The sequence below is a fragment of the Callithrix jacchus genome, chromosome 8 (genome assembly GCF_049354715.1).
Source record: "Callithrix jacchus isolate 240 chromosome 8, calJac240_pri, whole genome shotgun sequence".
Taxonomy (NCBI): domain Eukaryota; kingdom Metazoa; phylum Chordata; class Mammalia; order Primates; family Cebidae; genus Callithrix; species Callithrix jacchus.
Window position 1 is genome coordinate 137,366,739 of NC_133509.1, and position 27,724 is coordinate 137,394,462.

Sequence of the window (27,724 nt, forward strand, 5' to 3'; positions counted from 1 at the left end):
TAAAGGAATTAGAGCCATCTGAGAGCTTATTAAAAATGTCCAGGCCTTGGCCCCTCCCTGGAGATATAAATTTGGCAGGTCTGGGGTGAGGCCCAGGCATCTTGGTTAATTTCTTATTTTTGGGACAGTCTCACCGCGTCACTCAAGCTGAAGTGCAGTGGTATGATCACAGCTCCCTGTAACCACAAAGCCCTGGGTTCAAACTCTACTCCTGCCTCAGCCTCCAAAATGGCTAGGGGTATGCACCATCACACCAGCTACCGTTTTATTTTGTAGAGATCTTGCTGTGTTGTCCAGGCTGATCTCAAACTGCTGGCCTCAGGTGCTCCTCCCACCCCTCAGCCTCCCGAAGTGCTGGGATTGCAGGTGTGTGCCACTATGCCTTGCCAGTTTGGGTTTTTGTTTTTGAGATGGAGCTTGCTCTGTCATCCACTAGAGTGCAGTGGGGCGATCTTGGCTCGCTCCAGCCTCCACCTCCGCCTCCTGGGTTTAAGTGATTCTCCTGCCTCAGCTTCTCGAGTAGCTGGGACTACAGGCATGTGCCATCACATCCAGCTGATTTCTTTTTTTCTTTTCTTTTTTTTTTTTTGAGGCAGGGCCTCACTCTGTCACGTAGGCTGGAGTGTAGTAGAACAATCTTGGCTCACTACAACCTCCATCTCCTGAGTTCAAGCAATCCTCCCACCTCAGCCTTCTGAGTACATGGGACTACAGGCATGTACTACCACACCTGGCTGATTTTTGTATTTTTAGTAGAGACGGAGTGTCACCATGTTGGCCAGGCTGGTCTTGAACTCCTGACCTCAAGTGATCCACCTATCTCGGTCACCCCAATTGTTGGGATTACAGATATGAGCCACCACGCCCAGCCTAGTTTTTATTTTTAATGAAAGTCATACGTGAAATGCCAGGTGTGCTGGTATGTTCCTCTAGTCCCACCTACTCAGGAGGTCTACATTGGAGACCATGCCACTGCACTCCAGCCTGGGCAACAGGGTGAGTGAAACTCCATCTGTGAGAGAAAGAAAAGACACAGTCACTCATGAAAATCAGGAGGTTGACGTGGCAGTGGGTTCTGTAGCATGCACTACAGTAAACAAGTTTCTCCTGCCAGCTGTGCCCTCTCTGGGGAACTCCTTTCAGTTCTTTTCGCTGAGTGTCTCTGGATGCTGCTTCGGGAACTGTGTTTGGTCCTGACTTCAGGTGTCTCTGGTTGACTCTCCTCCGGAAAAGAAGCATGCAGAGCTCTTGCACCACCCGTCCCCCAGCCGCCCGCCTCCCTTCCTGCTTCCACCCTCCCAGAGCTGCAGCGCTTCCCAGGCACCAGCCTTTCTGTGAGGACAGGGGAGCTCTTTACAGCGGAGGCAGGGGATGAATCACACCTGCAGCTTCTTGTCTGTGTGACTCTGTTTTCCCTGGACTTGATAATCATCTCGTTTGCTCATCTAGTTTTCTTTTTTCTTTTTTTTTTTTTTTTTTGAGACAGTCTTGCTCTGTTGCCCAGGCTGGAGTGCAGTGGTACGATCTCGGCTCACTGCAATCTCCACCTCCTGGGTACAAGTGATTCTTCTGCCTCAGCCTCCCGAGTAGCTGGGATTACAGGCACACGCCACCATACCCAGCTAATTTGTTGTATTTTTAGTAGAGACAGGGTTTCACCTTGTTGACCAGGATGGTCTCAATCTCTTGACCTCGTGATCCACCTGCCTCGGCTTCCCAAAGTGCTGGGATTATAGGCGTGAGCCACCATGCCCAGCCCCATTTGTATTTTTAATTTGAGTTGGTGTTTTTACCCTTGTTGCTCAGGCTAGAGTGCAGTGGCGCAATCTGGGCTCACTACAGCCTCTGCCCCCTGGGTTCAAGTGATTCTCCTGCCTCAGCCTCCCAAGTAGCTGGGATTACAGGCACACACCACCATGCCTGGCTGATTTAGTATTTTTAGTAGAGACGGGGTTTCACCATGTTGTTCAGGCTGGTCTCGAACTCCTGACCTCAGGTGATCCACCACCTGCCTCAGCCTCCCAAAGTGCTGGGATTACGGGGTGAGCCGCCGCGCTGGGCCTGGAGACTCCCTTTTATATCGTGTACTTCCTAAGCTGGCCTCCCTTTTTCTTTTCTCTCCTGTTTATGTTTTTTTGTGCTTTTATCCTACTTTCTAGAAGGCATTCTCAGCCTTATTCCTCCAGCCCTCTGTCCGGTTATTTCCAGGATCACAAGTTGAATTTCTCAAAGATCCCGTGGTCGTTTGATGGCTGTGGAGTCTTCTCTCATCTCCCTCAGGATGTTTTGGAAGTTTCTTCTCCCTGCCGGGTCTTCATGTCTCCCAGGTCGCCTGTTTTCTGTTCACTTGGTCTTTTCCATGGCAGAGGCTTTCTTCAGATGTTAGTGATCCCTGGTTTGAAGACCTCAGGTGATCCATCTGTGTCGGCCTCCCAAAGTGCTGGGATTACAGCCTGGCCCCTTCTTCTTTTTTTAACCCTTTCCCTCTCATCGTGGTGTTTGAGAAGGGAGTGAAAGAGTGAATATGTGCTCACTGCTACCACTGTCAGAAGCCTCTGGCTTCTTCAGAGCCCTGCAGGTGACTCTGCACATAACCAGCGCTGGGCACCGTGGTGCAGGTCCTCCCTTCCCTCCAGAATTCTGGCGTTGTTAGTCTTGAGAGGATAGCCACTATTTTCCCTAAGCCTCCAAACAACTTTGAGTGGTATTTAGGTGCTGGGAGGGGCTGCCTGTTCCACTGTAAGTCATGGGGTCAGCACCAGCAGATGAAGGGGTGAGACTTCCAAACTGCTGTCTAATGGTGTGGGGCAGAACCAGCTCCATTTTGAGGGAAACTAAACTGTTTTTTTCCACTTTAATTTTTTCCATATTGCCTTTTTTTCCCTATAACTTCATTTAAACATCTGTTGTTTTTGAGCTCTCTTCTTCAAAACCTGTTCCTAGGACATATTAGCCCTCTTCACCATACTAAACTCTAAGCCTTTCCACTCATATTCTGGAAGGCCGTGATCCCTAGAAAGAGAGCACAGGGTGCCAACGGGTGTGCTAAGAGGTGCCCTGAGTCCTGCAGCAGTCCCCTCATCATGCTTTAACAACTTACGACCCAGTGGTTTTAACAAACACCCAGGGAAGCTTGTCCCAGCCTGCCCTGTGAGTGCCCCCAGTAAAACCGTGAGCAGCAGGAAGAGTCTGGTGGGGAGCCCCTCGCGATACTTGCCGTGACCTTGGAGGAGCAGAGCCCAGAGATCACCTTCAGGGACCTCTCCCTCTGGGCTGCACCCATCTGGAAGGCCCATCCCAGAGCCTGTCTGTAGAGCCAGCCAGAGAGCAGGGCGATGAGCAATCAGAGACCGGGGTGTGTGCCCCTGGGTCCAGCTTCTGGTCTTCTTGTCTCACAGCAGGGTTGGAGTCCTGGTGCTGGCCATAGTGCCGTCATCAGGCTGGTATCAGTGACAAGGTCTGGAGTGTAGATGGGAAGAGTGGCCAGTTGACTCCGCCAGCCCCTGCTCAGGAAGGACAGGATGTGACAGGTGCCCAGGAAACCCTGGTGTTTTCTTCAGCACACCCTACAGTTAGCAGATGGAGCTTCTTGCTGGATTCTGAAGTCATGCCTCAGACCAGATGCAGAGGCCTAGAAGTAACTGGAGCCAGTGCAGAAGGACCCACCAGAGAGAGGCCTCTGCCATGCAGTCCACAGGCCGGAAGAGAGCAGCAGCGGAGCCTTTTTCTGTCCAGAGCCTGGTGGTTGGAGCCCTGCCCTACTGGGCCAGAAGTTTCCAAATGTTGTTAGCAGTGGGACCCATTGTTCAAATTGAAAAAAATTTTTTTGACGTAAACTCTTGTTCTGTCACCCAGGCTGCTGTGTAGTGACACAATCGCAGCTCACTGTAGCCTCAACCTCCTGGGCCCAAGTGATACTCTTCCCTCATCCTCCTGAGTACCTGGGATTACAGGTGTGTGTACAAAATACAAAAACACTCCCAGCTGTTTTTTGTATTTTTTTTAGAGATGGGGTCTCACCATGTTGCCCAGGTTGGGCTTGAACTCCTGCACTCAAGTGATCTTCCCAAGTCAGCCTCCCAGAGTGTTGGGATTCCAGTTGTGAGTCAGTGTTGCCAGCCCCAAATAAAATCTTGTACATAGCCCTGTGTTCAACAAGTAACAGCAAAACTGCTCCCGTAAAACTGCCCCTTCCACAGGGGCCCTGAGACACCTCTGCAAGGCCAGGGCTCCACAGCTGGAGACTGCTGGAAACCTGCTGCTCTTTGGGCCAGTGAGGATGGAGAGAGAGCTCGGCACAGCAGACCCAGGGCAGCAAGACCTGCCTCGTACCGGAGTCAGAGTCTCAAAGACCCTCAGAGCTCATGGCCCCAGCTCCTCCAGCTACGGACACAGACCCCGAGGAGGAGGTCCTCCCAGTGTGTCAGCCCACGCCCTGAGAATTTACCTTTAATTTAATTCTAGACCTGTTAACATGGGTATCAAGTTTTTAAGCCTATCTGAGGTTAGAAAGAACAGATCAGAAGCAGGAAGAGGGTCTGCTACAGGGTAAAAAGAACTGGAAAGACCAAACAGAAGTCACAAAGCACAGCTGCCACAGGGCCATGTGACAAATGGCCCAACCAACCCGCACGCCTCAGTGGCCCCTGGGGCTGCACTTAGAGCAGCACCGTGACTCCTTAAGGGAAATAAAGCTCAGCACGTGTCGGAGTTGACGAGGATTAAAACAGGGAGGGAGACTTGGAGGGAAAAGAAAAGGCAGTCTATCTAGAAAGCACAAAGGGTCACTTGTTTGGGTTAGGTTTATTTCCAGAGGCGCCTTTCCTGGGAGATTTGCACTGCTGCTTCGAAGACTCTCAGTCCACACTGGGGTTCCTGAAACATTCCTGCTGAATGTCTTCCAGGTTCTGCTAAGCCCATGCCAGAATGGTCTGTCTAGATAAACGTTCCCTTCAGCTGTGACATCTCCAGCATGCTTTTGTTTTTCAACCTGGGTTTACTCACATTCCAACTGAGGAACGTGTGAGTGATTGTGTGTGCGCACACACGTGTGTTGAGAAAAACTTATGATGTGATTGTGTGTGGCACACGTGTGTTGAGAAAAGCTTATGATACAAGAAGTGTGAAGAACTCCGCTCTGAGCCCGGACACCTGTGTTTTATTTATTTTTATTTATTTTTTTGAGATAGAGTCTTGCTCTGTCACCAGGTGAGAGTGCAGTGGCACGATCTCGGCTCACCGCAACCACCACCTCCTGGGTTCAAGCAATTCTTCTGCCTCAGCCTCCCGAGTAGCTGGGATTACAGGCTCGCGCCACCACACCCGGCTAATTTTTGTATTTTTAGTAGAGTCGGGGTTTCACCATGTTGGCCAGGATGGTCTCAATCTCCTGACCCGTGATCCACCCGCCTCAGCCTCCCCAAGTGCTGGGATTACAGGGGTGAGCCACCGCGCCCAGCAAAAAAACGTATTTTAATTAGCCAGGTATGGTAGCATGCACCTATAGTCCCAGCTACTCAGGAGGCTAAGGCAGGAGGGTCGCTTGAGCCCAAAAGGAAGAGGCTGCAGTGACCTGTGATCTCACTGCTGCACTCTAGCTTGGGGGGCACAGCAAAGCCCTGTCCCAAAAACAAAAAAGCAAGCCTTCTTGCAGGAGCTGGATTTTGAACTCAGAAAAAACAAGCACACACATTTGCCTGCTGTACACAGATCCTCTTCCCTTCCTATCTCCGCTTTCAGCTCACCAAGCCTTTGTGTATCTTTTTTAGCATTTTAACTCTTAAATTCCTTATGTATTCCATCATACAAGTTGCATCATTCATTTCTTTTATATTTTTATGAAGTTTTGAATATGAATAAGCCAAAGCCAAATTTTTAGACCACCTACTCCTTTTTGTTTTGTTTTTTTTTAGTAGCGATTAGGTCTCAAGCTCCTGGGCTCAGAGAGTCCTCCGGCCTCGGCCTTTCACAGGGCTGGGATTACAGGCCTAAGCCACCATGCCCAGCCTACTTTTTATTTTTAATTGAAATTTTTATTGAGCTCACGGTCACTCCACTTGTGTTGATGAGAAATCCCAAGGACCCTTTACCCAGTTCCGCTCATGGTAACTGTAAAACCACAGGACATGGTCGCAACCAAGGCTTGTCTGCTTCTCTTTTTCTGAATTGTGATGAGACGCACACCAGCTTTGCCGTTAGTGACAGTACATTTGCGGTGTTGTGCAAACCCTGTCACTGTCTAGTTCCAGAACATTCATGTTTTTTGTTGTTGAGATGGAGCCCCGCTCTTGTTGCCCAGGCTGGAGTGCAGTGGCGTGATCTCACTCAGTACAACCTCCATCTCCAGGGTTCAAGTGATTCTCCTGCCTCAGCCTCCCAAGTAGCTGGGACTATAGGTGTGTGCCACCATGCCCAGCTAATTCTGTAACTTTTAGTAGAGACAGGGTTTCACCATGTTGGCCACGCTGGTCTCAAACTCCTGACCTCAAGTGATCTGCCCGCCTCAGCCTCCCAAAGCACTGGGATTACAGGTGTGAGCCACCGTGCCCGGCCTCATTCCAGAATATTGTTAACCCTTAACATTCTTAACATTCTTAACCTTAACTCGCAAGCCCCTACCCTTGCGAAGCCACGCCCCATCCCTCTTCCATCTTCCCCTCTCCCATCCTCTGGCAGCTGCTCACCTGCTTTCTCCCTGAGGTTTTCCTCTTCTGGATGTTTCATAGAAATGGAATCCTACAGTGTGTGCCCCTAAGTGATGTCTGCTCTCTCTGACAGCCCCCAGGTGTGTCTGATTTTAGTCTGTTTACATGAGGGCTTATTCAGCCCCAGACTTCTGGTACAAAGCAGAGGACAGTGAGGGGCTCTTGCACTCAGCACAGCTAACAAACCAGCAGTGCCAGGCTCAGCGGGGAGTTCTTTTGCCTCCAGAGAAAGGCTCAAGAAGAATCTACACTAACTTTAGCGGGTACACTTACATCAGTGCTTTCTGAAAACAAATAAGCAAAAACAAACAAATCCAGAGGTGACAGTTACAGAAAAAAAAAGCACCGAGTTTATAAAATAAATACAGCGAAGATGTGTTGAGGCCAGCAGTGAACCAGGTCACTGTGACAAAGCCGCACAGCAGGGCTGCGTGTGAAGCCCGTGCGGCGCCGTCCTCGCGGACTGGGAATAAACAGTGGGATTCCCGGCTCCCAAGATCCTGAGCTGCTTCCCGCTGGGAACTGCTCTGAAACGGGCGTTCTCCAGAGGAAGACGATGAGGTCATTTGCTTTGAGGTCCAGTGATTGTCACTGCCTCTGACCTAGTAGAAAATCATCCTTCGCTGACGCCCCGCCCTGCTGGTCTTGAAGCCCCCTGCAGGCGTCATGTCATGATACTCTCAGGGCATCCAGAGCCCCAGCAGGCAGGACCAACAGGCAGGGCGAGGACCAGGCCTCTCTGTTTCCAGCCCAGAGAGTAGTCAGCACAGCAACCCCTGAGTCTGCCAACTTTTCTTTCTTTTTTTTGTTGACACCGTTTCGCTCTTGTTGCCCAGGCTCGAGTGCAAGGGTGCGATCCCGCCTCCTGGGGTCAAGTGATTCTCCTGCCTCAGCCTCCTGAGTAGCTGGGATTACAGGCGTGCACCACCATGCCCAGCTAATTTTTGTATTTTTAGTAGAGACGGGGTTTCTCCATGTTCGTCAGGCTGGTCTCGGACTCCTGACTTCAAGTGATCTGCCCGCCTCGGCCTCCCACAGTGCTGGAGTTACAGGCGTGGGCCACCTTGCCCAGCGCTGTTCCTCTCTCAGAGCTCATTTACTGGTGTCCTGTCTGCTTTTCATCATACTATTTCTGCTCTTCCAGCCTCTGAGACCTGGCTTCTGTCCCTACCCCTTCCTGAAGCCCTCCTGGGCTGTCTGCAGGCTGGCATCCCACCTGGAGTGAGGGCCTTGCCAGGCAGTGCCAGTCCTCCTTTCGGGGAGAAGCCACTATGCAATGAGCGTCCATCATGTAAAGGCAGACCCTGGTGTCAGGACTGCGGCAGCAGGGGGGGCTCAGGAGCGGCTGGGCGGGGCTCCCCTCCTGCTGCTTGGGCCAGACCCTGGTCACACAGTTGTTCTCAAATCAGGAAGCTCCACCACGCTGCACACTTAGGATTTGTGTATTTTTCAAATGTATGTTGTCCTGCAGTAATACAAAATAGAGCTTTTCTTTTTGTAGGACCAGAGCAGGTGAGGGGCTGGGGACACAGGATGTTTCCAAGGGAAGCTTGTGTGCCTCCTTAGCATCGGGCTGGTCCTGAGCATGCCAGATGGGCAGATGTGGCCTCCACCTGCAGGGAGCTTTCGGGCAGCACGAGTGGGGTTGTGAAGGGTGGGCAGCAGCCTGCCAGGTGAGCAAGGCTCGAGGGGGCATGTGTGCTGGGACGGAACAACTGGTGAGGCCAGGGTGAGGCTGGGCCCTGCCTGCGCTTCACACTGTACTGTTCTAGAGGCTTCTAGCGAAGGTTGGTAAATGGGTGGAGGCTCTTGTCGGGCAGAGGCGAGAGAGACCAGGGAGACCGGGAAGTTTTATGTTCCAGAGATGTTGCGAGGTGATAGAAGAGGGAAGGGATGCGTGCGGGTGGCCGCCCTCTGCCTCCTCACGAGCGCTTCTCCGCCTGCACCGCGCTCCTTCCAGTGCCCATCTTGCCCTGTCTGGAGATCCCTCGGAGGCTGCACTTCAGTCCTCCCTGTTCTTGCCCTTCCCCTGCAGCACAGCCATCGCCTTCTTTCTCCATCATTCCCGTTGTTCCTGACTTACTGTTCAAAAGCTAGCAGCTTCAAACCGCAGCGCATCTCAGCTGTGGGCCAGGACAGTGGGCAGTGTGTGGCAGGGACCCGGCTCTTCACCACCATGTCGGGGCCCTGGCTGGTGGCCTGAGTGGTGAGGCCCGGGCTGCTTTTCTGTCTACTCCACACAGCCTCCTGAGTGGGGAGGGCAGGAACCACTGCACACAGCCAGGTGGCCTCGGACTCAGCCTCAGCTGGCAGGCTTCTTCCCCAGCCACCTGGCCTCCCCACCCAGCCCTGCTTTACAGAGCGATTGCAGGCCGCTCCCTTCGCTTCCCTGGAGTCCCTGCATCCCCCTGGAATAGGGACTTAGCCTAGAGCAGCCCTTCCCCAAATCTGTGCCTCTGAATCCCAGGTCCATGGAATGGAAATGGGTGTGATGTATAGAAAGGGGGTTCCGGGCCGGGCTCAGTGGCTCACGCCTGTAATCCCAGCACTTTGGGAGGCTGAGGCGGATGGATCATGAGGTCAAGAGATCAAGACCATCCTGGCCAACATGACGAAACCCTGTCTCTACTAAAAATACAAAAATTAGCTGGGTGTGCTTGAACCCAGGAGACGGAGGTTGCAGTGAGCTGAGATTGCACCATTGCACTCCAGCCTGGGTGACAGAGTGAGACTCTGCCTCAAAAAAAAAAAAAGAAAAAGAAAGAGGATTGAATAGACAAACAAGCTAGGCTCAGAGGGAAGGCAACAAATATAAATCCGACATCTGATCCCAGCACAGCCCGCCTGGGTGCACTCCAGGTGGTCCCGTGGACTCAGCCCTGGCACCCCGATCAGCCCTCCTGGACTGCATCCCACAGCTCTGCTGGCTGTCCCGCCCCAGCCTCTCTGCTGTGCACGTGGAGTGGGCAGGTGCTGCGGTCACCTGAGGCACAGGCGTGGCTCCCTTGGATCTGTGGGGTCTCACCAGCCTGCTGGGTTCTGCCACTCTGGTTTAAGCTGGTGACCGCTGTCCAGGGTGGTGCCCAGCCTTCTGGCCTCTGCCATCTGGCCCTCCCCTTTCTCCTATCAGTGCCCTGTGTCCTCCGGGCATCCACCCTAATGCCACCTCCTCGCCTGACCACCCCTGCCAGTTGCTCATTTAATTTCTTGGTGGCGCCTCTGATATCTGAACGCTGCCTGGTATTTCCATCCAGCTGCCTGCTCTGGTGCTGCCTGAGAGCCCCGTGCAGCCCACTCACAACGGCTCCCAGAGCCCGCACCTGTAACTCGGGCAAATGTGTGGAGTGAGCAGCCGAAGGACTGGGGGAGCAGCAAAGGGAGCCCCTCTCTAGGACTCAGTTCTCTCTGTGTTTCTTGAGATAGCTCACTCACAGCCCGGAGCAGTGGCTCATACCTGTTATCCCAGCACTTTGGAAGGCTGAGGTGGGCAGATCACTTGAGGTCAGGAGTTCTGGTCCAGCCTGGCCAAGATGGCGAAACCCTGTCTCTACTAAAAACTATAAAAATTAGCCAGGTGTGAAGGCAGGTGCCTGTAATCCCAGCTACTTGGGAGGCTGAGGCAGGAGAATCCCTTGAACACGGGAGGTGGAGGTTGCGAGGTTGCAGTGAGCCAAGATCAAGCCACTGCACTCCAGCCTGGATGACAGAGTGAGATTCCGTCTCAAAAAGAAAAAAAAAGCTCACCTGCCCCACTGCCAGGCTGAGAGCTCCTCCAGCTGCACCCTGAGTGGGCTCACACAAGAGAGAACTTTCTGGCCGGGCGCGACGGCTCACGCCTGTAATCCCAGCACTTTGGGAAGCCAAGGTGAGTGGCTTACTTGAACTCAGGGGTTCAAGACCAGCCTGGGCAACATGGTGAAACCCAGTGTCTACAACAAAATAAAAAATTAGCCTGGTGCGGTTGTGTGCACCTGTAGTCCCAGCTACTTGGGAAGCTGAGGTGGGCGGTTCGTTTGAGCCCGGGAGATGGAGGTTGCAGTGAGCCAGGATTGCGCCAGGGCACTCCAGCCTGAGTGACAGAGTGAGACCCTCTCTTTTTAAAAAATGTATTCAAAAGAGAACTTTCTAACAACCAGAGTCAGATGGGGGCAGCCCATGCCTGGCAGCGTTTCCACCGTGGAGTTGCAGCCCGGTTTGGGAGAACCAGTTGGCCCTCAGAGGACTGAGAGGCAGTGAAGGCAGACACTGGCCCAGGTGGTGGTGACATGCCCATGAGAGCAGCTACCCCCTGCCCTCCTTGCTGCTCTGTCTCTCCATCCTCCATTTCCTGATCGATTGAGACTGGCCCTGGGGCTGAGGTGTGGGACTTGGTACCCACGGGAGGCATTGCATGCATGCGTCTGTCGGCCCACAGCTCGGAGCTGCCTGAGTAAGGGCCCTGAAAGTATCTGGATCTGGCAGGTGTGTGACACGGGTGCTGTGTAGACAGCGTGCCACAGGGCGTCCAGTGTGACTTTATTCACAGTAGCCCTAAGAGCAAAGCATGGAGCAGGAGATGTGTGGCGACAGCAAGGGACCTGCCAGTGTCTGCTGGGTGACCCACTCAGGGTTCCATGGAGGCCGACCAGGAGGGCACGGGCCCACGACTACAGATGCAGCAGGGAAGACTGGCTTCCAGAAAAGCAGGCAGCGCCAGGCAGTCAGGAGACAGCCAGCCCCTTGGGTCACCCACCAGCACCGCTGGTGACCAGAGGGCCAGGACCCCCAGACAGTGCTGTGCTCACGGGCCCGGAGGCCTGGTCCAGCTGAGGGGTGGGCAGCCCTGGGACAAACTGGAGCTGCCAGTGGACAGCAGACAGGACACCAAAGGGACTTCCTCCTGCCCTTTGAAAAGCAGGCAAGGCACCAGAGATGCTGAGTGTGGACAGAGGCTGCCTGAGGACCAGGGCGGGGCAGCAGCCTTGTGCCATGGCCTGGGCAATGGGGATGCTGCCTGCCTGGCGGCATATTAGGGAGACGGCTATGCCTAGAGGAGTGGGCCTTCAGCTGAGCCGGGATGGAGAGGGCGGCATGGGCAGGTGGTGGGGCTCCTGGGCTGGCATTCTGTTTCTTGCAACGCCCGCCGCGGTCCTTCACAGCCAGGTCTGCCATGCCTCTCCCCACATTCCTCCACCCTCTGTTCATCTGGGCCGTCCCTGCCCTTCTTGGTCTCCTGCTGGAGTCCAGGCTGGTATCTGCTGGGCTGTCCCTCAGTCTGGCCCACCTAACATCCTAGGAGCAAATGACTCTCTCCTGTCAGACCAGTGCTGTGGGCAGGACATGTTCCCTCTGCCGGCTGCGGGGCCCACACTGGCTGCTGCATGCTGCACGCCGCCACTGATATGTCCCCAGTTCCGGAAGCCTCCCGTCCCTCCTCTTGTCACTCAACTCCTGCCCTCCCTGAAAGTCCCTTCCTGCTTTCAGCCCTCCGGGGTCAGCTTGATCAGCGTCCATTCCAGCCCCAACGACCAGATGCTGTGGGTGCTGGACAGCAGGGGGAGCGTGCACGTGCGGACTGGGATCACCGAGGAGATGCCTGTGGGGACCGCCTGGGAGCATGTGCCAGGTAAGAGCCCGCAGACGGGCCTGCGATGCCAGCCAGCCAGGGCTGCCATCACTGGAGGCTGCTGGTGCTCCCTCCAGGCCACTGTCTGTGAGGCAGCCCGGTCCCCACCACACTGCAGCCCTTGCGCTGGGGCTGTGCTCTGCTGCCTCTCCCTGGGGCAGGGGACAAGTCTCAGTCATGCTCCTTCTTGGGGGAACGCAGACCATCCTGCTGGTGCTTTTGTGGGAGGATGTTTTGCACACTGCCCAGTCCCTTCTGTCCTTTGGCTTCCGGCTCTCAGTGGCTTTGCTGGCCCTGCCAACTGGGCATCCTTTCCCTCAGCTCCTGCCCCAAGCCCAGCCCGGCATGGGCATTCCGTCCTTGCAGGGACCCTGGAGGAGGAGGGCAGCGTCACAAGAGCGGGCTTGGGAAGTGCTGGCCCATCCCGTCCACCGCAGGGGCTCAGAGGGGCCCTGTCTGCCCACAGGGTTGCAGGCGTGCCAGCTGGCGCTGAGCACCAGGACTGTGTGGGCCCGCTGTCCAAACGGAGACCTCGCCCGGCGGTATGGCATCACAGACAAAAACCCTGCTGGAGACTACTGGAAGAAGATTCCCGGCAGTGTGTCGTGTTTCACAGGCAGGTGCCGGGAGTGCTGGGCTCGAGGTGTGGTTCCCTTGGGGTGCCCGAGGCTCCTGTGGACCATGTCGGGGGACTCTCAAAGAAGCTGCCCCCTCTGGGCTCCACTCCCCCAGAGTAAGAACTCAGGGCAAAGGCTTCCCTGCAGGAGCCTGTCCCAGGGAGGGAAGGGGCGTGGACACCTGGGCTCTGCCAGCATCTCCTGGGGCAAGGACAAGGTGCTGTGACACCCACTTGACAGTTGAGGGCATGAAGTCCACATGGGGATGGTGGCTTGTCCAGGGCCCCCCACCTAGAATGTTGCAAGTCCAGACCTGCACCCAGGCTCCTGTCTCCATCTGTGCCCACCCCGCAGGCTGTGTGATTGACAAGTATGTGATTGGCTGTTGTCCCTGTAGTGACTGCGTCAGATGAGCTGTGGGCTGTGGGCCCCCCCGGCTACCTCCTCCAACGGTTGACAAGGACGTTCAGCCACTCACACGACCCCCAGAAGAGCAGCCAGGCCGCCATGCCCCACCCCGAGGACCTGGAGGACGAGTGGGAGGTCATCTGAAGGAGCCCTGGCAGAGTGAGCGGAGGGTCCAGGCATCTGTGGTGGGCCCAGTGGCTTCCGAGTCACTCCCTGGTGGACATGCTGCTTCGAAACTTGTCCAGGCACCTGTGGCCAGGTTGGACCCACACTCTTACTTTCATCCATGTTGGTTTCTGTCTCGTTCCAGAACCCACAGTCTCCACCCATGGCTGGAGCTACTGCTGCAGTGGTGGCGCCTCTGAGCTCTGGACGGTGGCGGCTGCCCGGCCACACGTATCCCATGACCCAGTGCTGCCGTCCTGGTCCCGCCCACAAATAGCTCCAGTTTCTGTTGGTTGGAGTGGTCTCCGGAGGCCTCCCAGAGCCAGGGGCAGTGGGCAGACCTATGAGCCCCGTGGGCAGCTGGGTTGGCCCAGGGACTGTTTCCACATTAGTGACCCCAGGGCCAGATGGAGCCAAAGGTCACTGCTCTGCAGCACAGGATGTGCTCAGTGATGACTTTGTCCTATCATGAGGAGGTCCCCCCAGAGACAAAGCCGCAGAGCACATCACACCAGACGCTCTGGCCAGGAAGCCAAGCTTGAGAGCACCGGCCATGCCAGGAGAGAATACACGCATACCACACCCCACCGTGCTCACCACACCACACCACACACCCCACCGTGCTCACCACATCTCACCTCACCACACCACACACCACACCTCACTGTACCACACACACACCTCATACCACACACACAACTCTGCACCACACACACCTCACCACACACCTCACCACACACACCACACACACACACACCTCACCACACTCACCTCATACCACACACACAACTGCACCACACACACCTCACCACACATACCTCACCACACACACACCTCACCACACTCACCTCATACCACACACACCGCACACCATACACCACACACACACACCATACCTCACACCATACACACCACACACCTTACCTCACAACACCACACACCTCACCATACCACACCTCACCACACCACACACCTCACACCACACCTCACCACACACACACCTCACCACACTCACCTCATACCACACACACCGCACACCATACACCACACACACACACCACACACCTCACACCATACACTACACCACACACCTCACCTCACCACACCACACCTCACACCACACACCTCACCACACCACAACTCACACCACACCTACCACACCACAACTCACACCACACCTACCACACACCTCACACCTCACCACACCACACCACACACCTCACCTCACCACACAACTCACACCACACCTACCACACCACACCTCACCACACCACACACACACCTTACCTCACACCACACACCTCACACCTCACCACACCACACACCACATCTCACCACACACCTCACCTCACACCACACACCACACCACACCACACACACCACTCTCCACACACCTCACCTCACCATACCACACCTCACCACACACCTCACCTCACCACACCACACACCTCACCACACCACACCAACCTCACCACACACCACACAACTCACCACACACCTCACCTCACCACACCACACCTCACACCACACCTCACCATACCACACACCTCACCATACCACACCACACCACACCACACACCCACCACACCACACCTCATACACCACATACCACACCACATCTCACCACACACCACATCTCACCATACACCTCACCACACCACACACACACCTCTCCACACACCTCACCTCACCTCACCACACCACACACCTCACCTCACCACACCACAACTCACCACACACCTCACCACACCACACACACACCACACCTCACCATACCACACACCTCACCACACCACACACACCTCACACCTCACCATACCACACACCTCACACCACACCTCACCACACCACACCACACCTCACACCACACACCTCACACCTCACTACACACCACACCACACCTCGCTGCCCACACATACTTCAGAGAGCACACTTCAGCTGAAACAATAAAGGCCAATGGGTGCGAATGGAACCTGGACGTGCGCAGGTGTGTCCCGGGCAGGGACGGCACAGGAGGGAGCGTTGGGTGGGAGGCTGAGCCAGGGTCGCTCACATGGGAATGTCTTAGGAGTGGTATTTAACTAATGCTGCTGGCAGACGTCCTACAGCCAGACCATCCTCAGAGGATGGGCCTACTAATGGTTGCTTGTTTGTTGTATTACACACCTGCAGAAAATACCTCATTTCAAATCAAAAATCTTACGAATTTAGAAGAGATACGTATTTCCGAAAACAGTGGAAGGCCTTTTGTTCCTTCCCAGGTTTATCCTGAAGCTGCGCTGTCCTGGCCTGCAGTTTCAGAGGGGCAGCGTCCCCAGCACAGACTTGACTGGCAGGGCGGTCATGGGACCTGCCGGCTGGCTCTGAATGGCAGCCTGCGCCTGCAGGGTATGGACTGACACGCAACAGGTTGAAACCAGTGCCTCTATGGACGGCTCTTGCGGCCCCTTCAGACAATGGGCAGTGCCCACCCTGCCCACTGGCATCTGCGAGAGGACGAGGCCACCCTGTCACACATCCCGCCCTGAGACCACCTCCTGCCCCTCCCAGAAGCAGCTTCAGGACAGGACGCCAGGCTAGCTGCTTTTATTAGCCTGCCTCTGGCCCAGGCCCAGTCCTCAGTGTCAGGGCCCCAGGCCACAGTGTCAGGGCCCCAGTCCTCAGTGTCAGGGCCCCAGGCCACAGTGGAGAGTGATAACATATGTTCTCTGACAGCACCCAGCCAGCCGCAGAGTTGGAGGTTTCCCACGTCCAAATGAGGACAAGATGCCGAAATCCCAGATCGTACTTCACACTTCCCTTTTCTAGGACCTTTTGTAAAAGTTGGTGGCAGCAGAGGCAGCCCCCGGCCGGGCTGCTCCTCTCTGTCTGTTGTGCCTTGCCCGGCGCCTCACGGATGGCAACGCTCTCTTCACCCACGGGACTGTAGTGCAATGAAACTCACGTCTAGGCGATGCTTTTAAACTCCTGTAGGTTTGTGCTTTGTACAGTTTTCTTTCTGGTTTTAATTTTTAGCTGTGCTTTGAGACAGTGCAATAAACTAGACTTTTTTCCAAACCTGGCCGAGTGTGGTGCCTGAGCTGTGAGAAGTTCCCTCAGCCAACACTCACGAGGGCAGTGCAGGGGAGAACCTGCCAAGCCAGCCGCACCGCAGGGAGAGTGCGTCAGCAGACCTGACCCGGCCTGGCTGGTGTTGAAATACACACCAGCTTGTCCACGTGGCTTTTATGGGGGAACGGCCACTCCAGAGCTGGCTGCACCCCATGGTAGCCTCTGGGAGGATGCTGTGGGGTGAGGCCCAGGGCTGTCTCCTCATGGAGCTGTGGGCAGGCGTTGGAGGGGTTCAAGCCCCTGGTTCTACATCTCCAGCCAGCAAATGAAACCATATTGCAGAAGTGCCCCGCTGAAAACTGGCACACACAAAAGCTGACACCCAGAACAGTGCAGGACACACTGTGCACCAGGAAGTGACCTCAGCGAGAACCTCAGGCCGCGTGAAGAGTGGCAAAGCTTTCCAGAAGGTAAAAAAGAAAACGTGAATAAAGGAAGATGCGCTCCATGTTCCTGAATGGGAGGCTGCACACATTATGCAAAGACCTCATTCTCTCCAAAGGAATTCACAGGTTGAGCTGGATTTCGGTTCCCATCCCCACTGGGATTGTTTCGTTGGGGCAGGCATTGAGGAATAATGTTAGTGCCCACAAATGCCCATGACTATGCCCAGTGTGCTTCTCACCAGAACCCTGCAAGGTGAATACCACTAGCCCCATGAGACTCAGAGAGGTTAAGTAACTTGCCCAAGGTCACACAGCATTGGGACTGGAATGCAAGTCTGTAGAACTGCAGACCTGTGCTGTCTGATGCCTCCTCACTGTCCCCATCAGTCCTGGGAAGACAAAATGGTGAAAACTGCTAAGTGATGACAGGTGATAGAGCAGGGGCTGCTCTATCAAGTATGGCCTGGCCCGGACCCTCGGAGGGCCAGGCAGCCTAGCAGGGCCCACAGGGAGGGAGCAGAATGGAGGGGGCATCTCAGATGCATTTAAGGAAGGGCAGTTCACAACTAATGTGGCCACTGCTTCCTTCTCAGGGCAAAATAATATTAAATGGATGAAAGGATCTAAAACTAAGGGGAAATGCTGCTGGGTGCGGAGATATGCAACTGTAGTCCCAGCTACTTGGGAGGCCAAGGCAGGAGGACTGCTGGAGCCCAGGAGTTTGAGGCTGCAGTAAACTGTGATCACACCATTGCACTCCAGCCTGGGCGACAGAGCAAGACCTTGTTTCTCAAAAATAAACAGAAGAAAATAAATGTAAAAATGCTGCAAATTAAAAACCTCAAGGGAAATGCTTGGAACAAGTGGGAATTGATGTTGAGTATTTACCTTAAAAACATACACAAACAACAGGAGGAGGTGTGTGTCCTTCGGCAGCACATATACAAAAACTGTAACAGTACGGAGAGGAGCATGGCCCCTGGGCAGGGACGACTTGCAAATGTGCAAAGTGTTCCGTAAGTACAATAATTAAAAACCAGGAGGAGCACTTGGAGTAGAGTGTAGGGGCTCTTCACAAAAGCAGAAGGAACGCTGGTCGGAACCCCCGGCCCCCCAGGAGCAGAGGGGAGACAGGAGCAGCTTGGGAGCCCCCCATGGTCAGCGACCTTGCATCTTCACGCCCGCCACCTCCGCTTCTCTCCTCAAAACAAGTCCTAAGTCAATGAAAGCCGCACAGCCTGTTTATAATTAGGAAACACTTAAAGCAGGCTGGCATTTGGGAACAGCCATGTTACCGTGAGCAAACCTCTCATGAAATAGCCTGCAGCTGTTAAGACGCACGTGTGTGCAGGAAGCATCGTGCAGGACCTCACCATGCCAGCATCAAGTTCCCGGCCATGGGCATGAAAACGTGGTTCTGTAGGAAATCAGAGGGAGAAAGGGAGAGAAGTGGGAGGGAGACGACATGAACGTTAGAGGGTATTTGTTGTAAGCTTCAAACTTTTGGCAGGTTTGAAATTTTTCATAAGTCCAGGGAGGGGCAGGAGGGGCAAAAAGAAACAAGTTCTCTGCTTGTGACGAGCAGTTGGTCACAGTGGTTGCCTGGAGTATGCCTTTTTGTATCCTTTGAACTTCCAGCCGTGTAAATGTATTATTTATTCCAAAAATAAATCAGATTTACATTTTAAAAATTCAGTTGTCCCTAACTACTCTTTGTTATCAAGGCTGGTTGAGTAAAATATCACAAAATACACACCAGTGACTTCTTAAAAATCATATTTCCAAAGTACCTTACAATAGCGGGAAATGCTTACACTACAGTAAGATTAAAAATTACTAAATTGTAGTGTGGTGGCTCACACCTGTAATCCCAACACTGTGGGAGGCCAAGGTGGGCGGATCACGAGGTCAGGAGTTCAAGACCAGCCTGGCCAACATGGTGAAACTCTGTCTCTACAAAAAAAGAAAAAAAATAGGCATGGTGACACACGCCTGTAATCCCAACCATTCAGGAGGCTGAGGCAGGAGAATCGCTTGAACCCGAGAGGCGAAGGTTATAGCGAGATGAGATGGCACCACTGCACTCCAGCGTGGGTGACAGAGCAAGACTCCAGCTCAAAAAAAACCATAAATTGTGTAAGTGTTATGTCATATGCATGTGCATGGAAGAAACATACCCAGAACGCTAGCAGTGCTCATATGCGCGTAGGTGACGCAGTCAGTCGGCACCTTTACTTGTACCGTGAGCGCTTAAGGGCCCCGCCTCTGGAAACCACATGGGGAGTGGAGACTGTTTCCCTGGCAGGGTCCTCCCACACCGTGGCCCAGACTTCTCAATCCCAGTGTTCAACAGCAAACATAAATTTTATAAGCAGAAAGAAATTATGTTTAAGAATCACCAACAGAAATCTGTCTTTCCCTCATCCCGACTGTGGCGGTGATTACACACATGCAGACATTTATCAGGACTCATCAAAGTGTAACACTTAGGTCTGTGCATTTGACTGAAAAGTATCAGGGCAAAACCACACACTGCAGAGGGGCAGGGCTCCTCCCACAGTTACTCCCTTCCCTTGAAACAAGCTCAAACATGGAGTAGTCTTCTGTGACTAAGCTTGTTTTCTCTCCTCTCCCAACTTCCAGGAAGATCCCTGTTCTGAACAGGATTTGAGATAACTTAGGAAACTGCTCTCAATACAGAATTTTTTTTTTTTTTTTTTTTTGAGACGGAGTCTTGCTCTATCACCCAGGCTGGAGTGCAGTGGCACGATCTCAGCTCACTGCAACCTCCACCTCCCAGGTTCAGTTCAAGCGATTCTCCTGCCTCAGCCGCCCAAGTAGCTGGGATTACAGGCGCCCAACACTGCACCTGGCTAATTTTTGTATTTTTAGTAGAGACGAGGTTTCACCATATTGGTCAGGCTGGTCTTGAACTCCTGACCTCAAGTGATCTGCCCCCATCTGCCTCCCAAAGTGCTGGGATTACAGGCATGAGCCACCTTGCCCGGCCTCTACAGAATTTTAAAGTTCGTGAAGAAGTCGGACAGAAGGAGACATCACAGTAGGAGAATCAGCACACAGAGCAAGCCCACCGAGGTCCAGGCGCCAGAAGGCCTTGGTCCCGCCCACCTTGCCCAGGCCACCCAGACAGCTCAGACTGCCCTACGAGGTCATCTCAGGCAGGTGGGGGTGGTCTCTCACTGTTGGCTTTTGATGACCCCAGGAGTGCTCAGCCTTCACTGTCCTCCCTAACAGGTATTTGGGATGCAGAGATGCTAGCCCCTTAACGAATAGGGTTGGGATTCAGGGCGCTTGGGAACACTGGGCATGCTGGGTGGGTGGAGGGGCAGGACTGGCTGCAGTCAGGTTTCCGTTAGAAACAGACTGGTGGAACTAACGAAGTAAACAAAGGGACCAACGTGCTTTGCCCCAGAGAAAAATGAGTTTTGTTCTGTGTGGAGTGATTGCCTTTGGGAAGCCACCAAGGCCACCTGCCAAGAGGCAAAAGCTGAGCTGCCATCTGTCTGTCTGGCTCCGGCCCTCCCAGTCCTGCAAGCTCATGGCCAGGATGATAACGATGACAGGGGCGACACCATGGTCTTCGCTGCCCTTCCTGGGGCAGGAAGGCCCAAGAGACTGATAAGTCAACCCCGGGGCCACCCTCAGCTGCTTATCTGCCCAGCACCTTTACCCTAGGTCCTCTCCTCCCACCAGTGCCAGGGCGGGGGAGGTTTCTAAGCCACAGATTCCTGGAGACTCAGTGGGAGTAGCTGTACCAGGAATCGGGCACTGCTCTGCTGCCATAAGGCTGCGTGAGAGCAGCTAGCCAGCTTTCTCTGACCTCCCTGTCCCCCACCCAAATCAATGACATCAGTAGCTACTGGCCCAGGCTGCCCTCCTGCTGCGGTGTCCACAATTCTTCCGGCAGGCTCCGCCCTGCATTCTAAGGCCACCCTAGGTGCCTCACCCTGGTCACCTGACAAAGGCCTTCTTGGGGCCCATACTCAGAGCCAGCAAGCCTGTGTCCGGCCTTGGAGTCCTGGAGGCAGGCAGCTGGCTCACACATGCATGACCCCCACACCCAAGGGACTCAATGGCACTGTCACCAAAGAAGCTGTAGGTCTATGGGGCACGTGGAGGGGACTAGCCCTGAGCCTCTGGTGTTGTGGGGGCTGACCTACACAGAAGAGAGCTGGAGCTGGGGAGACTTGGGGGATTCTGCACATCAAGACCCCCAGCAAGGTGCCCAGGCTTTCTAGGCAGAAGCTGCTGGGGCATCATGGGCTCCCCAGGCCTAATCCCTAAGACCCACTGCAGCTGTGCCAGGCCACTCCAGTGTCCACTTCTGTACCCTCCAAATGAGAGGTACCTGCCCCTCCCATGGCATCACTGATCTGAGGACTGCAAACTCCCAGAGGACTGGAGGCCCTGATGCCCCATCTTGGGCTTGGAAAGATGTTAATATCCACTGCCCCAAGTGCCAAGTTCAGAGGCGCTGGTCCAGGACACACAGCAGGGTGGACATAGAGCCCTCCAGCCTGGAGTTTGGGCTGTTAGGGGGCTGTGCACCCACCTAACACACCCCATGCTTCCCAGAAAGAGAAATCACATCCTCTTCAGTGCTGGCAGGGTGGCCGAAGCCAGCCCAACACCTCCTGAATAGAAAAACCTTGATGGGGAGACTGAGGGCCAAGGCACAGCTTTGTCCAAGGTCACGCCCAGAATGGCGGATCCACGACCCCAGGCAAGCTCTTCCTACTGTCCAGCCCCCTCCACCCTGACTTGTTCAGCCCAGCACCCTGGACTCTTCCACACCCAGGCATGCTCCCCCCAGGCACACTGAGGGCAGGATGGGCAGCAGGTGCCCCTGCCAGGCTGGTGGCTCTCCCTCCAATGGACCTTCAGCCTCTGCTTCTGGCAGGACACTGTGGTCCTCCTACGCACGTTAGTGCGGGTTGAATTTCATGGCCCAGCAGAATTCTCGGGCAGGGCAGCCTGGCCATCCTCCCCGGTCTCTCAGCTCCAAGGGTGTGGACCCAGCCTCTCAGCATAGAGTCGTGGTGCATTCATGAACAAGTCTCCCATCTCCAAGATCTTCCTGAAAAAAACAGCTCTCCAAGCTGGGGCAAGAAGCCTGTCCCTGCAGTGATGCAGCTGCCCCTCAGTAACTTGGGGCACCACCTAACACCCACTGGGGGCCAGCTGGGGAGCTCACCCAGCCCACTCCTGGCTTGGACAGAGGGCAGCCCTGGAGGAAGGCACACCTAACCCCACTGCCTGGCATGCAGCTGGGGCCAGGGGCCTGCTGCCACTGCAGAGGTGAGAGAAGTGGGAGCCACAGGACTGGTGCCCATTAGTCTTGGGGGAAGAGAAAAAGGGGACGACAGGGACAAATCCAGGCCTGGGTGGGCTGCCAGGGGGAGTGATATCCAAAGAGGAACTGGTGGTCAGTGGGGGGTAGGGTGGACCACGTACAACTTGGTTATGTCCCAACACCAGTCACCATGGGCCTGCCAGCCCTATGTGCCCTCCCTGGTCCGGAGTACACAGGACTCCCGTGAGAACCCCACGCTGCAGAGCCCCTTCTCTTGGCTTCCAGGCCTTTTTACACGAGGTCCTGCTGCTTGGACACACCAGTCCCCAACCCTGCACCTACCCAGCTCCTCCTGCACTTAGCTGTCACTCCCTCTGGGACACCTGTCCGAGGCTCTAGATCAGGGTGGGAAGCTGGTCCTCACTCCTTTCTGGGGCTACACAGCGAGCTAAAGGCCTGAGCCCAGCTGCACCCAGATATTCTGCCACTTGGAACCCACCTGACATCTAAGCCCATCCCCCAATGCATGCGACAGACAAGGCAGAGATTGTGCTGTACGGAGATCAATATATGTAAAGTGCCAGGTACAACGCTCTGAAAAACAATTTTGTCCCAAAATCCAGCACCTAGGGTGCTCCGGACCTAGCCCTTGCCAGTGAGGTCCAACGGCTGCAGGAATGGAGGCAGCGGCAGCTCATCTAGGGCCTCAGGGAAGCGGCCGGGAGAGATGGTGGTGACCAGCACCTGCATGGCGCGCGCGAAGAGCGAGGGCGGTGCCAGGCCGGCCAGCCACTGGAACTTGTCCTCACCCAGCAGCCGCTGCCAGCGCGGCCGGTCGCCCAGCAGCTCCCGGCGGGCCGGGCCAGAGGCACCCACGGGGGTGTACAGCGCCAGCAGGTCCAGCAGCAGCAGGCGGCGCTGGCGTGGCTCCCCGGGTGCGGAGGCCGCGGCTTCAGCAGCGGCGGCGGGAGTAGCCCCAGCGTCGCGGCCCAGCTGGCGCAGCAGCAGCTCGAGAGGCGTGAGGCCGCCGCCATCACGCAGGCCGGGCGAGGCGCCGTGGCCTAGCAGCAGGAAGAGACACTCCGGGCGCGCCAGCTCGCAGGCCACGTGCAGCGACGTGCCACCACCCTCCACACGGCTGCAGCCGCGCCGGTCCAGCAAGCGCGCACGCTCCTCGGCAGGAAAGTCGCGCAAGGTGCACAGGATGCGGCGCAGAATGCCCACGCGGTTGTAGCGCACCGCCAGCGCCACGTGCGGCCCGGGAGCCGCGCAGCAGCGGAAGCCCGCGCTGGGCGGTGCGAGCGCGCGCCGTGGGAAAGTGGCCAGCAGGTAATGCGCGTACGCCTGGTGGTCGTGCACGAGCGCGTAGAGCAGGGCCTCGGAGGGTGAGTAGGCGGCGGCGCGCCCGCGCTCGTCCCAGTGGAAGGCCTCGCTGGCGCGCATGTCCTCCAGCAGCCACACGGGCAGCAGGTCGCGCACCGCCTGGTAGAAGGCGAACGACGACTTGCGGCACTGCTTCTGCGCCCGTGAGCGCGCCGCGCCGGGGCCCTCAGGCCCGCCGTCCGCGCCGCCCCCGGGCCTCCGTGCGTCCCACGGCATGCCGGCAGCGGGGCGCTCCCGGGCCTCAAGGCATGGGTCCCGTAAAGGCACACCTGCGGGGAAGGGGAAGGGGCCACGGTGAGGCGCGGGGAAACTGGGGAGGTACAGGGACTCCCCTCTGCCCCTCACACAGCCCCTCTGGTCCCAGCCCCCCAGGCCCTCGTACCTACCTCCAGCTTTGGCCAGACCTTTCCATTCATCCCACACAGCTCCGTCTCTCCCACGCCCACCACCGCCTCCATCCTTGATCTAGCTGTACCAGTTCTCCCTTCTTGAAACGGACTTGCTCTCTGGCACCTCTGTTGGAGATGCCCTTGCTGCCCATGCCTTCAGATCTCCCCAGCCCTCTCCAACCCAGGGACCCACTGGAAGGGCTTCCGTCCCACCTAAGCCAGGTTCACACAACCCCAAAGAAAGAAAGAAAAGGGATGGGAAAGCTTGGGCCCACATCACAAGCTGAGCCAAATCCACTCTCCAGCCCAAGCGCCACCCTGACCCTGACCTCTGACCCCAGACCACTTGGAAGCCCCTGAAGCCTCTTCCTGGGCTGGTCAGAGGCAAGCATGATCCAGATTCAGACCTACCTGGTTCCTGCACCGCAATCACCTAGTTCTGGGGATGTGGGTATATCACTGTCCTTGGCCAAGCCTCAGCTTCATCTGTAAGAAAGGGGAGGGGTGGATGACGGCTGTGCGGGACAGGGTGAGGCTGGGGCATAGCGCCAGCCCTGTCCAAACATGTTTGCTTACACGTTAGCACCCCTAGCTCCTGAGAGGAGGCAGGAGAGTGAAAACAACTTTAAGACCGGTGTGCACCACACTGCACTATCAGCCATCCTCTCTAGGTCTCATACTTCTCTTGATCTCCCCAACTACTAGATGAAGTGTGGGTACTGCCATCCCACTTTCCAGCAGGGCACAAGCTTCTCCAAGGTCAGCAAGCCACGGCAGAGCCAGGCCTAGAACTCAGGTCTCCTGCGTCTCAGTTTGGGCTCATTCCAGAATTGGTGGGGACTCCCAACCCACAGGGAATCGAGCTTGTGCCCTGCCCCTGCCCTCTGGGCCCCCAGCCCCGACCTGAGCCTAGGCGTCTGACCTCTGGCTCTGGCCCAGGCTCCCTACTGCCTTCTTTCAAGGGTAAGCCCTTGGTCACAGGGAGCCTGGGACAGAGGGCAGGCCGCATCCACACACACTGGGTCACTATCGCTGGAGTAACTGAGTTAAGGAGAGCGGCCCGGTGGGGGTGGGCTGCGGCCCGTGGGCAACACCGTGACTGGAGTCCGTTCCCCAAGCCTGGGCCTCCGCGCCAGGTATGCCCTGTGCGGGCACGCGTGGGGCGCCGGGCAGGTTACGTAAAGTTCGGCCTCCCCACGTCAGCGGGCAGAGACACGGCCGCGGCTCGTGAATAAGGGGGCTGGGCCATCGAGGGCAGCGCCGCGCCCGAGGCCGCCCGCCACCTCCTTCCCGTCCCCTCCCGGCCCGCACGGCCTGACCTCGGGGGGCGGAGGGTCGCAAGGGCGAGCGGGGCGTCCGCGCGCAGGTGGCCAGCGCAGATAGGGCTGCACCTGCGTGCGTGTGTCCCGGGGGAGGAGGCGGCGGCGGCTGCGGGTGCGGCGCTGGGGCCGGGGACTCACCTTGGGGGGCGCGGGGCCACTGGCCGGGCGTCCCCGCCCCCGCCGCGGGCCAGAGAGCGTGCTGTCCCCAGCCGGCGAGCGAGCGAGCGAAGGTCCCACGACGGACGCACGGGAGGGAGCCGCCGCCGCCCGCGCCCGCCGCAGCCGCGCTGTGAACCGCCGCGGCTGGATCGCAGGGCGGCGGTGCCGGCGCCGGCGGCGGGCGGGCGGCGGGCGGCGGGCGGCGGGCGGCGGGCGGCGCAGTGCGGCCCCGGCCGGGCAGGACCGCGGGACCGTCCGCCGCCGCCATTGGCCCGCGCCGCCGGCCCCCGCCACCGCCCATTGGCCGCCGCGCTGCACCATTGTTACGTCACCGGCTGGCGGGCGGGGCTCACCGCTGGACCCGCGGAAAACTTCGGAGAAACTTGAGGGAGCGCGGGCGGGGACAAACGGAGCGGAGGGGCGGGGCCGTGGCGAGAGGGGCGGGGCTCCGGGAACCCGAGCTGCGGGCGGAGAGAGGCTCCGCGCTCCGGGCAGCCCGGTCCGGGGAGGGCGTAGCTGCTCTGCCAGCCCGGGCGCGCGCGTAGGTGGCCCGCCTTCCGCCGTGCGTGACTTTACTCGTCGCGTCCAACTCCCCTGTTCTCTGACCTTCTGTGACCTTGGGAAAATCCTCCGGGCTGTTGCCCCATCTGCACGTGGGAAGCGGGGGAGCTGTGACCCCTAAGGGCTCCACAGCCTTCTGCCCGGCTCGGTTCCTGGCGCGCCCCCGCTCCGGCGGACCCGCGCACAGTAGGGAGGGGCGGACGGACGAGGACAGCTCCTTAGGAGTGGGCGCGACGCCCGTCTCGGCCTCCACACTCTTGATTCCGCCTCGATTCACGACCACCCGCCGCAGTGGACACAATGATCCCCAGTTCGGCCCCCAGCAAAGCAGGCCTCAGATAGGTGGCCTCCAAGAGAGGAGCCGCCAGGAGAGAAGCCAGGGTTTGCCCTGCGGTTCTTCCCACATTTGGGCGAGATGGGTTGGGTTTGGCCTCAGCCGCCCCAGCCTCTCCGTGGGGGTCCAAGGTTTGGGGTCATGACCTAGGGGGCTTAGGAGCCTGGGTCCATCTCTACTGATTCATGGCCTCACTTGCCTCAGCGGCTGGAAGTTCTAGGCCTATTTTACAGATGCGGACACAGATCTGGAGAGGGGCACGACCCTCCACCTGGAATCCCCCACAGAAATTCTCAGAGGCCAGGCCCCTGGGGTCTCATGGTGAACTCCCCACACTCCATACAGGGGCTCTTTCTGGCTCCTTCCGCAGAATGCTGTCCCTGTCCTTGCAGTACTGTCTCACCAGGGAGACCCTCCCACTCCGCTCCATCCAAGCAGGGCTTCTGTCTCGCCCCCGGTGGGAGGGGCCTGGCCCAGAGGACACGTCCCTACACCCATGCCCAGCCCTGTCCTGGCTTACCTCTGTGCACCAGCCAGTCAGGGCAGGTGCTGGTGGGGCCAGTCTGCGTGGAAGTCACCTGGGCCCTCTCAACAGACCTGGGCAGGCCGCTGTCCCCAGCCGCACAAGCGCAATCCCTTAGGCACACATGCCACAAAGCAGTCCTGGGTGGGTAGTACCAGGAGGCAGGCAAGGCTGTGAGGCCCAGAGAGGGCCAGTCCACCCCGGCGCAGGTGGCTCTCACGTGCACCCTGCCCAGGCTGCTTTGCATGCACCCAGCGGGAGATGCCCAGACCCCACCAGCCCTGCCCCACCTCAGGGCAGGGGAACTTGCAGGCCATGCCATCTCTCCCAGGGAGTCCATGGAAACTGCCAAGCTTACAGCAACCAGGTCATCAGCAGGGGTAGGGGTACAGAGGGCACTGGGCCTGGCATTTGCACCTGCCTTTGCCTTAGCTCCACGCATGTCTCCTCCCATCTCTAGGCCTGTCTCCCTAGGGCTTCTCCCATCTGCCAGTTCCGGACGCCCCCAGTATGATGGTGGGGAAAGCAAAGTGAGTGGAGGTCCTTGGGACAACAGCCAGCCTTTGGGAGCTCCAGACCCTGGGGGAATCTTGGGGAGGTGGTGCTCAGGTGGGCTACCTGTGGCTCAAGGCTCCCCTGCTCCCTTGCCCCATTCTGCTCTTTGAGGGCTGGAGTTGAGGTGCAGCTGTCTCCATGGCTACTGCTGGAATGAGGATAAAAGGGCATCAGTGGATGCCAGGCTG

General features: G+C 56.8%; 2 protein-coding genes and 1 non-coding gene across 8 annotated transcripts in view; 2 read left to right on the forward strand and 1 right to left on the reverse strand.

Moving 5' to 3' along the window:
* TECPR2 (tectonin beta-propeller repeat containing 2) overlaps positions 1 to 16,556 on the forward strand; it is a 129,992-nt gene extending 113,436 nt beyond the window's left edge. For 3 of the 5 annotated variants that reach the window (XM_002754294.7, XM_035261568.3, XM_035261567.3), the window contains 3 exons: positions 12,168 to 12,309; positions 12,776 to 12,925; positions 13,324 to 16,556. In XM_002754294.7, the coding sequence (XP_002754340.2) occupies positions 12,168 to 12,309; positions 12,776 to 12,925; positions 13,324 to 13,478 (447 nt within the window). In that variant the 3' untranslated portion in view covers positions 13,479 to 16,556. The remainder of the gene's footprint in view (positions 1 to 12,167; positions 12,310 to 12,775; positions 12,926 to 13,323) is intronic. The other 2 variants (XM_035261565.3, XM_078335793.1) reach the window with 2 other exon arrangements.
* A 1,362-nt stretch (positions 16,557 to 17,918) lies between these two features.
* Positions 17,919 to 18,020, forward strand: LOC118145310 (U6 spliceosomal RNA). Its single transcript, XR_004730433.1, has one exon. It is a non-coding gene; the product is annotated as a U6 spliceosomal RNA (small nuclear RNA).
* A 4,837-nt stretch (positions 18,021 to 22,857) lies between these two features.
* Positions 22,858 to 25,788, reverse strand: ANKRD9 (ankyrin repeat domain 9). Of its 2 annotated transcripts, XM_009006582.5 has the most exons (4): positions 25,543 to 25,788; positions 24,494 to 24,568; positions 24,080 to 24,208; positions 22,858 to 23,962 (listed from the first exon to the last, which is right to left on the reverse strand). In XM_009006582.5, the coding sequence occupies exon 4, from the start codon at positions 23,907 to 23,909 to the stop codon at positions 22,953 to 22,955; it is 957 nt and encodes a 318-aa protein (XP_009004830.1). In that variant the 5' UTR covers positions 23,910 to 23,962; positions 24,080 to 24,208; positions 24,494 to 24,568; positions 25,543 to 25,788; the 3' UTR covers positions 22,858 to 22,952. The 2 variants fall into 2 exon arrangements, with proteins under 2 accessions (XP_009004830.1, XP_009004829.1); XM_009006581.4 differs by lacking the exon at positions 24,080 to 24,208.
* Positions 25,789 to 27,724: the final 1,936 nt, after the last annotated feature.

Bases quoted from the DNA above. Each gene is read 5' to 3' on its own strand.
- ANKRD9 (XM_009006581.4), bottom strand. From the start codon at position 23,909: ATGCCGTGGGACGCACGGAGGCCCGGGGGCGGCGCGGACGGCGGGCCT.